The sequence below is a fragment of the Akebia trifoliata genome, chromosome 5, assembly GCF_017979445.1.
Source record: "Akebia trifoliata isolate Shusen 1 chromosome 5, ASM1797944v1, whole genome shotgun sequence".
NCBI classification, from domain to species: Eukaryota; Viridiplantae; Streptophyta; class Magnoliopsida; order Ranunculales; family Lardizabalaceae; genus Akebia; species Akebia trifoliata.
The window spans coordinates 32,595,965-32,609,242 of record NC_141379.1 but is presented as its reverse complement, the minus strand read 5'-3'; the positions used below and the strand labels follow the sequence as shown (position 1 = coordinate 32,609,242).

The following is a 13,278-nucleotide window of genomic DNA, read 5'->3' as shown; positions in this document are numbered from 1 at the left end:
ATAGTGAGATTAGCCACACTCAAAGGGTGGGGATATACATGATAAGTATAAAGAAAAAATAAAAAAGAGAATGTTAATATGAAATGGGTGAGTGGAAAGGCTTATGATTAAAATGATTGCATTTGAGAAAATGTAATAGTTCCAATAGGAGATGATCCAATATTGTTGTTTGAGATTCTTTGAGTAGGTCAATGAAAGTTGATTATAGGTCAAATTAAAAGTATTATACAGTCAAACAGACCCTTGTAGCCAAGAATTTGAGGGAGATCAACTTTTCCTAAGGTCCCAAATTGTGAATTATACTTCTAAGATAGTTGCACTTAAACACCCCACTTTCAACCAAATCCATACCAATTACAAAAACAAAAATAAGCTCTAAAATGCTCTTACCATCAATAAAAGATGACCAAATTTCACATACTAACAATATATAAATTTAAACAAGAACATTATTCTAATCCAATTCAAATGACCAAATTATCCTTTAAATAAATTTAAAAAAAAAAACACCTAAAGCACAGATAAAAACAATAATAAAAATATCTTAAAAATCCTAATAAGCTAAACCTACAAATATAGCCAAACCCATGGCCACCATAGAAAGAAGACCAAATGAAGGAAGAGATGCACTGTTACTAGGTGAAGGAGCTGGTGCAAGTGATTCAGAAGGTGACGGAGCAGCAGATGGAGTGGGAGTGGGAGTGGGACCCATTGAAGAAGAACGACGAACGTTGATGTCAACCTTTTGACCGGTCTGGCAGTGGCCCGGTACACCACAGAGGAACAAGTGGTGGCCGTATCTCTTGATGGTGATGGAATCATTACCGGTTTTGTAGGTTGCAAGTGGGCTTGTCGCGTTGCATGATCTGTAGTCTTGATGGCTCACTTGCATTACGTCATGGAACTGCGTGTTGTACTGGAAAACTGGCACCAATTACCCAACAACAAAGATGTTAAATAACTACTCATTGAGTCACTGTTTCATAGAACATGTTTTGGTTCGGTGAGTCATGAACATATCAACTCAAATAGTTTTGATTAGGTTGATTTCGACATATTCCTTTATGTTTTGGTGAATATTTGAGGTGATCCCCCGTATTATAAGACTAATGAAGTGTACAACTTGACTTTGTCTTACCTAATATAAGAACGGAAATGACCTAACTACCCTCACCTTACATTAGAATTCTATCACCTCCAACCTTGAAAGTTCAAACCTTAAGAACAAGATGGCATTTTGGTAGAAATAGAAGACAATGGAGTTTTAATTCTACAAGGGGTTAAGTGATGTTGGATGGATTGAAGGTGAGGTTTAGTAGATAAAAAAATATTAACTTAAAGGTTGAAGAGGGATCCATAAAAAGGGTAATTTAAAAACACCTCCTATAAAATTGGTGATATTAGGTTTACCCCCTTACAAAGTGCAAGATTAGCCTTCCCCCTTGACTGTAAGTCAATGTTGAGTTTTCTTGATGATTTTAAGGTAAAGTTTTGATTTTTTTTTAAATGCTCTTCAAATATTTAAATTACTAAATCAAAATTAGAAACATATTAAAATTTCACTTGATAAAAAAACAATGTCGACTTTCGATTAAGAGTGCTAAACTTAATCTTGTATTTTGCAGGGGATAAACCTAATATCCCGAATATTATAGGGGGTGTTTCTAAATTACCCTAGAAAGGGGTAAAGAGGGCAATTTAGGTCATTTTTCATGTCTTTAAGAGCATACCCACATCAAAGGAGTATATAATCACTTAAAAAAGAAAAAAGTGCTGATTTTGTAATTCAGCCTGACAGGTGACTCAAAAACTCACTACATGGCATGGGCAAAGAACCATAGATTCTTTCCCTTTAGATATACAACTGACCTGCCATATGCAATTGTTTATTCTGAGGGTGCAGTTGTGTATCCCGAGTGAAAGAATTATGATTCTTTGCATATGACACGTTGGAACCGTAGATCTACTCTCTTTGGCATACAAAATTATGATTTTTCATAAAAAGGTGTAGTTTTGTTTCGTTATGAGAACATATGAAATCTACAATTTCCGGGTCTGTCACGTTAGGGAGTCCATTGAGTATGCCATGTGCCTAAGTCAGATTATCATGATTCAAAAAAAATAAAAATCACTCAAATAAGAAGAATAATTGTGAGTTACCAATAGTGTCTCCAATTTTGAAAGTCTTTGAAGCAGCCCACTTCTTGTAATCAATATTGCCAATGATTGTCCATCCAGCAGAGTCTCCAACCTCATAAACTGCAGCCATTGTTGATGAGACCTGTAAAGCTGCCATAACCATCAACAAAACCATAAGTCTACTCTTGACAAAAGCCATTATGAGTACTTAATCCCAACAAAGAGAGAATGTAAGAGAGAAGCAAGATTGAAATCCAAAGGTTTTGTGTGAGAGAAATTGTTTAGGTTTCTCACATTTTTATAACCTTTGTAAGCATATAGTTTTAGAAAGAAAATAAAAATAAAAGGAAGTTTAGATATTTCTATTTTTTAGCTTCTCTATTTGATCCGCAATTAGGACTGACAGCTTTCTTTCTTTTTATTAAAAAAATAAAAATAAAAAATCTATAAGGAATTTAACGGGAAACGTTAGCCTCAAATGGACGGTTGAGATGGGAGGATGTTCCCTACTCAATCCAATGATATATTGATGATCTCAAGAAAATTATGTTTTTTCCTCCAATCTCAACCGTATGTTTGATGATGGGCATCAAACGTGATTTGAGATTAGATTAGTGTCCAAATTTAATGTACTACACGCGTGTAATATTTGGTCCACCTTTATAAAGATCTGCACATTAAAAATTGATTCAGTTGATTTCTACTTTCTAGCGGTTAATTTATTCTAGGGTCTCTTGGAAAACCATTCCTAGAGAATCCCTAACGTATATCTTTACATCTTAGCCGTTAATTTGATGTATAACTCCCAAGGAGTGGGCATGTCTATGGATCGGAATGGACCCGAAACCAAATCAAAATAGACCTGATCCGAAGATGCTGAAAATAATAAAATTAAAGGGGTATTATTGAAATTTTGGGATAAAATTGACAGAAACCTTGAGACATGTGTGTATAAATCCTAAGATAAAGAAAATGTGGCCCCACCATCCTAATTATTATATTGACATTTTAATTCATTCAAAAAAATCCAGTAAAATGTAGATTTTACTTTTTCACCGATCAATAAAATTCATTTTCAAATTTCACCCCAAATAAAAAATATGTTCTCTTCTTCTTCTTCTTCTCCAAATGTTGATGTAAAGGTTGTTGATTTGTCTCCAATAATTCAACGGCCCGCACTATTGTTGTTCAAAGCTTTCACATGACAATGGTGCATTTCTTCTTTCACATAACAACATATATATCCACTGACAACATAGTTCTAAAACTCATCCAAGATCAAGATGTATCGCCCAAGTTAATTTGGTATTGGAGTTGAACGAAACCAACTCACAAGTTACCTTTTTGATTGAGATTTAATACCTCACGTTCAATTTTTTGAACAAGACGTCTCAAACGTATCAGAAAACTCGTTTGAGACGACTCAATATCGAGTCTGGACGAGACGAGACACAAAATCGAATTTTAAAACCCTGACTGAAAAGCTTTGTGATGAACTCATTGCTTTAAATAAGTAAAGTAGTGTGCTCACCATTTTTATAAAGTAGCAAACTCACCACTGAGTAGATCCTCACAAAATGCATGAAATGCATATATAATAATGGTGAAACGAGCACTTAAATATTAAAAAAAGATTATGATCTAATTAATATTAGAATTAGATTGTTATCACTTTTAAACCAAAAAACAATATACTCACCGATTAAAAAAAAAAAAAAGAGCTTGTTACTTGACATCAAGAACGCAATGAACTTTTCGTTTCTTTTCGAATCGTGATAAAATGACGCGCTAACATGTCCGCAGTCTGTACATAATTGACATAGCAAGTGCATAGAACCATATATATTTTTCTTTGGGATATACAAGAAATACAGATGTACAATTCTGTGAACTTGCCACGTTAATCGCGTACAGACCACGTATGTGTAAGTGCGTCATTTTATCGTTACTTCTTTTATTATTAAGAGTTGCCAAATCTCAATTATATAAATCAGAGTAATTTTTTATTTATGCAATTTTAGAATTTTATAAAGAAACATAATTTTAACACCTAAATCTTTGAAATTATGACTTTGTTAATCTCCATCACCATTCACCAGCACAAATCATTGAATTGGTCCAAAGTTACTTCTAAATATTTAAAATTATGAACATATGAAAGACCTAAGGTACATAATGTGAGAAAGGATATTTTTTTAACTTTAATATTTGTATTTTATTGAAAAAACTTCACTAACTATATGTCTATATCATCAAATAATCATCCAAAACACATGTATGAACCAAATTTGATTCATTTCATTTCATCTTTAATCGATCAGATCTGAACACTTGGCTTATTTTCAAATTATCAATGTTCTAAATATTTTAAAAATTATAAAATTATATAAAATTAATAATAATAAAAAAAATCAACTTTTCAATTACAAATATAGAGAAAAACCTAAAAGACTAAGATGTGTCATCTATATGTATTTATAAGAAATTAAGAAAAATAAAAAATATTAAAATATGTTTAGATCGAATTTTTTTTTAGAACGGATTAAGGTGCATCCGAATCCAATTCAAAATTATATTGAATCTTGGATATCAATTTGAATTCGATTCGAAAATCCGATTTTTTCATATTTTTTTGATCGGATTTGATCGAGACCAATTCAGACAAGGTATATTTTGGACCAAGGTTATCTAATTTGTTGGTTTGGTATTGAACTGTGAACCAATTCAAACCAAATTAGTTTGCGATACGGATCACTTTCAGTTCGTGTAATTAAGCGAATTCAAAGAATTGGGGTTTTTTTTTTTTACTTACCCCTCCATAAGTTCACATGTTAATAATATTTGAGACAACACTTTAAAATCTTAGATTGATAGTATGTTCCTTTGACCTTAGTCTTTATTAAAAGATTGATGAAAAATCTAAATACCATTATCTTCACCTTATAAATAATAGAAACCTTCCTAAAATCTGTCATTTTCAAGTTATTTTCCGCTCTACTCGTCTCTTGAACCTTCAAACACCCTGACCTCTCTCTACTCTAACTTCATTCTCAAGGGGCGAACTACGAATCGCGAACCCACGGATCAGGTAACATAGTTTCGGACCATTGCCAGCCCTGTCAAGCGAAGTTTAAACGTGAAGCTAATTTTTTTCTCGGACGTGTTAGTTTTCTATTGGTGGTAACTAATAGTCAGGCTAGAATAAGAGCTTTAAACGCGCCACGTGGAGGGAAAACCGGCTAGCCATACTCATTGCTGATAGCAAATCTCTACTCCTTTCTTATCCACATTCTTCTTTGTTCTGCGTGGATAGACAGGTTGTAGAGGCTCCAACAGTTGGGAACCTCATTCTGACCTAAGTCACTCTCTCACAGTACTTGTTTCAACTCTTGAGAGACAGTTAGAGATCAACTCGATCTTCAATCGAGCTCTCCATCCGAGCTTCAATGGCGATTCCATTCTCGTCTGCATCATCTGTTCGGTCTCTTTATCAACCGATTTTGAATCCTCCCAAATCTCTTCTCTCTGTTCGAGGTCAGTATCAGAACCATTCCATAAACCCTAAATCTCCATCTCTTCATTTCTCCACCTCTACCTCTATGTGGTAATTTTTTCTTTTTGATATTTGGAGATATCAAATATGATTATAATTATGTAATTATTTGGGCTAAATCGAAGTAATTCCCCCCTGTCAATGGCCTTTAGGTTTCGTTCTTTGACTCGTCCGAGTTTCTGAAAATTCGGCTCTGTTAATCACTGGTTTGAACATTTATTTGATATTATTTCGTATATTGGACTTTGGATTTGTCCTTTAATCTTAAAACCGTGTCAACTCGTTCTAAATCAGTTATAAACTGGTAGGATTTGTAGAATGTAAAAGAGTCAATAATTAACTGGTATCCTTTGGGAACCGTAGTTCGGACTCTCAGTGATTCGAATTTTGAACTGTTTAATTTAAATTTCTCTCAGCAAAAGTTTCTATTTTTCTCTGGTGACCTGTTGTTCTCCCATAGATTACAGTTCTTGGTTGTAAAGTAAGGACTGATAACCATAGTCACAAAGTTCTCTGAAATTTTCCAAAAAATTGTAAAATTCTCTGATTCGGGAATAGATCAATTAAAGTGAGTTCTCTGATTCAGGAATAGATGGATCAAAGTTCTCTGACATTTTTACCCTTTAACCTCAAAATTTTATGGTGATGAGGTTGAAAATGATGGGTTTTGGGAAGAAACACAAAAGCATTATTTGTATTATAATCTCTGAATTTTTTGTGATATTTATATGAAAATTTTACAAACTTAACCAAATTAACTGAATTGAACACTTCCCGAATAATTGCATAATCCGGAGTTGATTACTATGCTGATAATTGGAAAATGTTTTCAGATTCTCACTACAGAGGAACAGATTGCATGAAACGCCTTTCCACCTTTATGAATATGTCTTCATGGAGCTCAGCTGCCAATTACGTGAGAATTCAGGAAGGCATTAGCAAATTTTCCAGCAAACCCATTGTTGCAAAACAATTTGTGCAGAAGAGGCAAGTTCGGTTCTACGGATTAGTTTACTTCTTTCATTTCCCTCTTGCTTGTTTATTGGTTCTCATTTATTTTTCCAATATATGTTTTGTTGCTTCTTCCACAGAACAGGACTTTGGAGATGTGCAACGATTGAAGAAATAGAAGCTGAGAAGTCTGCAATTGAGAAAGATGTTGTAAGTGTTTCACCAATGTTTGTAATTGGAGTATGGTATTAGCTGGTTTCCATGATTTTATCAGAAAATTTCTTACTGGTTATAGACGATAAAAGTGTATTTCATGATTTTTCTTATTCCTTAGAAAAAAAGGATGGAAAAAACTATCGAATCAGTTAGAGAAAATTTCAACGCTGTAAGAACGGGAAGAGCAAATCCAGCCATGCTAGATCGAGTTGAGGTATGATACCGAGTACATTTTCTTATTGTCTTTTTTTAAAATACACTAGAGTTTTCCCATGCATACGGCACGGTTATCTTCTTTAGGTTTAAGGGGGTAAAAGAGGAAAAATAATAAAATTAGAGAGGTAATTTTGGAAAGAGGAAGAAGAGAAAAGGTAAAAGAGTAAAACATGCTCTTGAGATACGTTATTATGAGGAATAAATCTTGAGACAAATAGAGTGGGACCCACTGTTGTGTTTTATTATATATATTTTCACTTATATATTACCAAATAGTTGCAATAGTGGTAATTTTTTAGGGCCAACCTGTACCTTCTTTCCAATAAATGGTCCCTCCCACTTAAGGCTGTAAAAAATGTACATGGATATACGCAAATAAAAATGCAACTTTTGGTTGTCTTTTAGGTGCCTTTAGGTTTGGCATTGAAATTAGTCTTCCTTAGTCTTAGTTTGTCTAATAGAAAATCTTTCTTAGTCTACAGACTGCTGTACCTATATTATATTTATGGATTTTCTTTTCCGTGAAAATTCTTCTCTTTTGAACTAAATACCATAAGTTTGTAGGTTGAGTACTATGGAAGTCCAGTCAGCTTGAAGAGCATCGCGCAGATCAGTACTCCTGATGCAAGCTCGCTTCTCGTTCAACCATATGACAAATCTAGGTAATCCTTCTGCAAACTCATTAAATGTTTTGAGTAAATGAGGTTGTTAATAACAAGATAGATTTTTTTTGCTTCCAATGCTATGTTAGAAATGTTGTTCATGCATTAAGGGTAGGAACTTACCTACTCAACAACTAAACTGATCCCACCTTGGTAGATTAGGCGGGAAAGAGATCCCCCGTAGGTCACATGACCATCAAATTTAAAGTCTCTTTTCTGGTCAGTTTACCATATTTCTTCAGACCATCCAAAAGAGAGATTACTTTTGATAACTTTTTAATCAGGTGTATTGCCTCATATGTATTTTTGCTTTATCTTTAGGCTTGACAAGGCGTCTCAGTCCTTTTGATACTTTCCACTGTTTTTCAGCTTAAAAGCTATCGAGAAGGCCATAGTCAGTGCTGATCTTGGTTTAACTCCAAACAACGATGGAGAAGTGATTCGGTTGTCTGTCCCACAATTGACATCCGAGAGAAGGAAGGTCTGTTTTCATCCATCTTATACCTCACCTCACCAAACCATGTACTATTTTACTAATCCAGTTCAGTCTTAGCTGCAAACCTTAAATTTTGGCCCCTTGTTCATGAATTCATTTGTAACCACCAACTTATACATGTATATTTATAGTTACATAGCTTGAGGTATGTGTTGAGAAAGGGAGATTGTATAACTTTCCAATACGTCTTAAATGGCCAAATACTCTGGACTCCGGAGTATAATGTCTCATGAAGACCTGAAATTCAAGTTCCTACGAAGACAATCTGTGTAAATTGATTACTAATCCTTCTTTCTTCTTCTAAATCGAGTGTAGGAGTTGTCAAAGGCTGTGTCTAAACAGGCAGAAGAAGGGAAGGTACATCTGATTCTTTTGTTGATTTTTGGAAATATACCACCATGCCATCGATCTATCATCTAGTATCTTCATGATTTACTTAAGCATTTGGTTTTCTTAAGTGTTAAAGAGGAATACTTGCTTCGTACAAAAGGACAGGATGCACTGCCCTTACCTGTCTTTTGTACATTTAGGCATACATTTAATGTGTGTTTAAGATTCACCATTTGGTGTCCCTACCTAGGACATATTCAACTATTTCCAAAGCTACTGCCTTTTTTGGGCCCAGAAAATGGTGTCAAATTCTCATCTTTGGACATAGAATTAGAGGCCTCTAGGATGGTGTAGCCCACCATTGCCATATAGTATCTTACCAAATATAAAGCAATGAGGAGTTCCTTGTGAGGTTTGGTTTGCATAATGGTCAAAATTTATTTAGATATATAATACTTGAATCCTTTTTTTCTTTGGACTGCTTGGTTGATATGACTTGGTTAATGGGGAATTCAAATGGGGCCCAATTCTGGTTGGTTTTTTATCATATAGTAGCATTTCCAAGCATTCCCACTGTTATTATCTGACACATGATCCTCTAAAGCTTTTTGATACTCTACCGATCTACTATTTGCAGGTTGCCTTAAGGAATATAAGAAGAGATGCCATAAAAACCTATGAGAAACTTGAGAAGGTTTGCATCTTTAAGTATTTCTTCAATTGTGAACGATTTTATATTTCTTTTGTAGTTTCCTTCTAATGATCTTTATTTCCTTTACACAGGAGAAGAAACTCTCTGAAGACAATGTTAAAGACTTATCAAGTGACTTGCAGGCATGTAACTTTTGGCATCCATTACTGTGCAACCCATTGACTTAACATTTCAGAGTGTCCATTTTCTTTCTCTGTTTTAATCTGCATTTCCTTTCCTCCTCCCGTGGATTGAACAAAATTACTGGAAAATTGTCCATAAGTGAGTACCTAAATCCTTCTCTTGCTGCTCTTTGTGCAGAAATTGACGGATGAATACATGAAGAAGATCGATGCCATCAACAAACAGAAAGAGAAGGTATTTAATACTACTTTATTCTTAACCAAATAACCATGTCTTTAGAATTAGAGGGTACCCCATGATAGTTTTGAGAGGGGAACTCACCTCTTCTCTCTGTTAGCACACATGGACCACTTGTCGGGATTGGAACCAACCATTCAATTGGGTCTCATTAAGGAGATCTTCTTGGTAAAAATGTTTGCTGCAGCTGATTACTGTAACCATTCAAACTATTGCATTCTTTTGTAACACTCAGGGAGGAAAGATTAAAAAACAATAGAAAAAATGGTTGAGGATCATTTTTATATGGAACATCGGGTTCAGATCAATAACATGGTGGGTCTCCTGACAGCTGGCATATATGGTATAGTTTAAGGAATTTGAGGACAATATCGAGTTACACGATGTTCATGGCCTCATGTATTAGGTGATATATATATATATTAAACACGCACATTGTCTGCAAACTGCCTTTTTTTTTACTCAAGTATTAGTTTCTTTATTTATTTTCTTTTTCATAATTGAGAATTTACCAAGGACTAGTCCTGGGGCACGTGCAACGCCCACACATCTCACGCACTAGGTAAGTGAGGGTGCACCCTCCCGGGTGGATATATATATATATATATATATTGTAATTTCAAGATCATAAAAAAAGGACAAAAGGTAAATAATTGCTTAAAACTTATATTTACAAACGACTATATTGATGGCTTCAGTGAGCATTACATGGTATATTCAATTGGGAACCTGGTTGGGTGGTCTCTAGCCTGGCCTATTGTCTTATTTGTGTTTCAGGCGCTGATGACACAGTCAAATTGTTTCAAGGCTTCAACACCTCTACCTATTTTGTCATAATTATTCTGTTAAATTGTTAAAAAGAGTTTTTTTATTTATTAAAGTTTTGACTTGTATCCATCTTGTGTTTGGATTTCAGGAGTTACTGAAAGTCTAAAATCCCTTCATGGACAGATGGAAAATGGGTGAGCCTCCACTTGACTGTACAATTGACTTAGTCCCTTTTTTGTTCTTTATTATTTTCAATTTTTTTTTTATGGATAGATAACTTGGGATTCATCATCTCTTCAAAGTTTTGAAAGAATTTTTTCTTCTCTGAATATTGGATATACTCTTTGCAAGTTTTCCTAAGATATGTGGGTTCTATAAATCTAGAAAATTGCATATAAAAATAGATTAACCATCGAGGATTGGCTCTCGTCTAATTTAATCATCCTTATCTTCAATCCATCAATTTCAACATTGCCTTGCCCTTTGTAGCAAATCCTTGAATTTCTACCCAAAATTCCACCATCTCGTTCATCCCCAAAAGTCTGATCTTCCCTTAGTTTTGAAGGTTGGGTAGATGGAATATTAAGGTTGAAGATGATTTAAAAAATAAAAAAGAAAAGATTTTGGTCTAGAAGTTGAAGATGATGGGACTTTAAACTCATTTTCTATTAGTCTATCAGAGAAGACTAAGGTCGAGATAGCACATCAGATTGATTACATAGAAGACTATCTCAAATATTCTCCATTAAGTATGACTTTATAAAATGTGGGGTTCGAGTTATCCTTAAAATTTAAGTTTCTTCAATTGTTGAAGCATTATCTTCATAGTGTTCAATAATTATATATAGGGTGGCGTTCAATGGCCAACTTTTTGGCAAAACATTTTTTAAAACATGAGTTAGAAGTTTTGGAATGGGCTGATTTTTGGTGAGGATGATCTTTACGGTGAGGAGATCATCATCACCAAAAATCAGCTCACTCCGAAACTTTTAACCCATGTTTACACGTTGAAAAATCATGGACCGTCCATTTTTTTAAAACTATTTTTGATGGGGTTAGAAGTTTTGGAATGAGCTGATTTTTGGTGATGATGATCTCCTCACCGTAGAGATCATCCTCACCAAAAATCAGCCCATTCCAAAACTTCTAACTCATGTTTTGAAAAATGTTTTACTAAAAAGTTGGTCATTGAACTCCCCCCTTATATATATATATGTATATGTATAGAGTCATGTAGAATGGCAAACTGTTTAGCAAACTTTTTGGCAAAACATGAGTTAGAAGTTTTGGAATGGTCTGATTTTTGGTGATGATGATCACCTCACGTAGAATGGCAAAAAGATTTTTCAAAACATGAGTTAGAAGTTTTGGAATGGGCTGATTTTTGGTGAGAATGATCTCTACGGTGAGGAGATCATCATCACCAAAAATCAGTCCATTCCAAAACTTCTAACTCATGTTTTGAAAAATGTTTTGCCAAAAAGTTAGCCATTGAACGCTACCCATATATATATATATATATATAAACTTCCAAGATAATGATCAAAGATCATAGATTAATGCTGGAGTGACTTCAGTGGGGGACACACGGGGAGACATTTAAACTTGGTGGTATGTGCATGCCCAAAGATGTGTTTCTTCGAGATACGAGTAATATTTGATTGGATAATGGGAGATCTTTTGAATAAATAAGAAAAATGCTGGAATGACACAGGGTATTAACTGTGATTCTCACAAGTCTGACGTGGGATGTGGACATAACTATAGATGTGTTTCCTCGCGATACAAGTAAAAATCATGTACGGTTATGTATGTATGTCCACATCAGAATTGTGAGAATCACAGTAAATCCTGTGTCACCCATCACGACTCTTTGAATAATCTGGTATAAAAGAAAAGTATGGAGCAGATGTTGGACCAAGACCAACCGGATTGGATCTGATAATACTAGTCCATTGGACTATAAAACGTGGGACGACACACAAATTCAGGGGATACTTGGGACAAATCCTAATATTTGGATTTCATGTTTGAATGGCTGGGATTGCATATTTGTATATAAGTTAGGGTCCCGTTCGGCACCCTAAGTTTTACCACACACTTTAACAAACGCGTTTTGTCCTACATGGGTTAGAAGTTTCGGAATGGGCTGATTTTTGGTGAGGATGATCTCTATGGTGAGGAGATCATCCTCACCAAAAATCAGCTCATTCCAAAACTTCTAACCCCATCAAAAATGATTTACAAAAAATGGACGGTCCACAATTTTTCAACTTGTAAATATGGGGCTAAACATTTCGGAATGGGCTGATTTTTGGGGAGGATGATCTTCTAATCATAGAGATCATCCTCACCAAAAATCAGCCCATTCCAAAACTTCTAACCCATGTAGGACAAAAAACGTTTGTTAAAGTGTGTGGTAAAACTTAGGGTGCTGAACATTTCCCTATAAGTTATCGTTTATAAATTCATATAAATCGGATTCACAATTTTAGGTCCAAACCCAAAGAATCCATTCTAAACATGATTTTGGGTCGTGTTAAGTTCTTAGTGACCCAATTCTTTTGCTAGGATTTAGGAGTGCCGCTCCCGCTCTCAATCTTTCTCCAAGTACCTTTCTCAAAATATGGGAATTCACTTCTGAAATGTTAGAAACTCACAGTTCATGAAGATTTCCATTCTACCCATCATATTAAGATTTTTATTAAAAATAATTATTAGTGATGTATGTCCTAAAAAACAAATAGTATTGCACTGAAATGTTGGTGTGACAATATTGTAATAATGAATTTTTTTAAATTATTACTGAAATTATAAAATTAATCTAAAACCTTCGAACTAGAAGAGCTCCAATCATTAAAACATGGGTAGCGAT

At 34.4% G+C, this 13,278-nt stretch overlaps 2 protein-coding genes across 2 annotated transcripts; one reads left to right on the top strand and one right to left on the bottom strand.

Annotated features, from left to right (window-relative positions):
* Nucleotides 1–480: 480 nt before the first annotated feature.
* On the bottom strand, nucleotides 481–2,359 carry LOC147402299 (mavicyanin-like). Its single transcript, XM_086443911.1, has 2 exons — nucleotides 2,161–2,359; nucleotides 481–924 (listed from the first exon to the last, which is right to left on the bottom strand). Exons 1-2 carry the CDS (start codon nucleotides 2,336–2,338, stop codon nucleotides 554–556), a joined length of 549 nt encoding a protein of 182 aa, XP_086300037.1. The 5' UTR covers nucleotides 2,339–2,359; the 3' UTR covers nucleotides 481–553.
* A 3,075-nt stretch (nucleotides 2,360–5,434) lies between these two features.
* On the top strand, nucleotides 5,435–10,819 carry RRF (ribosome recycling factor, chloroplast precursor). Its single transcript, XM_086443910.1, has 11 exons — nucleotides 5,435–5,673; nucleotides 6,526–6,679; nucleotides 6,784–6,853; nucleotides 6,978–7,073; nucleotides 7,640–7,737; nucleotides 8,107–8,218; nucleotides 8,549–8,590; nucleotides 9,201–9,257; nucleotides 9,347–9,397; nucleotides 9,576–9,632; nucleotides 10,552–10,819. The coding sequence occupies exons 1-11, from the start codon at nucleotides 5,586–5,588 to the stop codon at nucleotides 10,567–10,569; spliced, it is 843 nt and encodes a 280-aa protein (XP_086300036.1). The 5' UTR covers nucleotides 5,435–5,585; the 3' UTR covers nucleotides 10,570–10,819.
* Nucleotides 10,820–13,278: the final 2,459 nt, after the last annotated feature.

What these genes read in the sequence shown, in the direction of transcription:
- LOC147402299 (XM_086443911.1), bottom strand. Translation starts at nt 2,338, where the DNA reads ATGGCTTTTGTCAAGAGTAGACTTATGGTTTTGTTGATGGTTATGGCA. An exon ending in CAAAATTGGAGACACTATTG is followed by an intron (nt 925 to 2,160) that starts GTAACTCACAAT and finishes AATTGGTGCCAG; the next exon opens with TTTTCCAGTACAACACGCAG.
- RRF (XM_086443910.1), top strand. Translation starts at nt 5,586, where the DNA reads ATGGCGATTCCATTCTCGTCTGCATCATCTGTTCGGTCTCTTTATCAA. An exon ending in CTGCAATTGAGAAAGATGTT is followed by an intron (nt 6,854 to 6,977) that starts GTAAGTGTTTCA and finishes CTTATTCCTTAG; the next exon opens with AAAAAAAGGATGGAAAAAAC. An exon ending in CCATGCTAGATCGAGTTGAG is followed by an intron (nt 7,074 to 7,639) that starts GTATGATACCGA and finishes ATAAGTTTGTAG; the next exon opens with GTTGAGTACTATGGAAGTCC.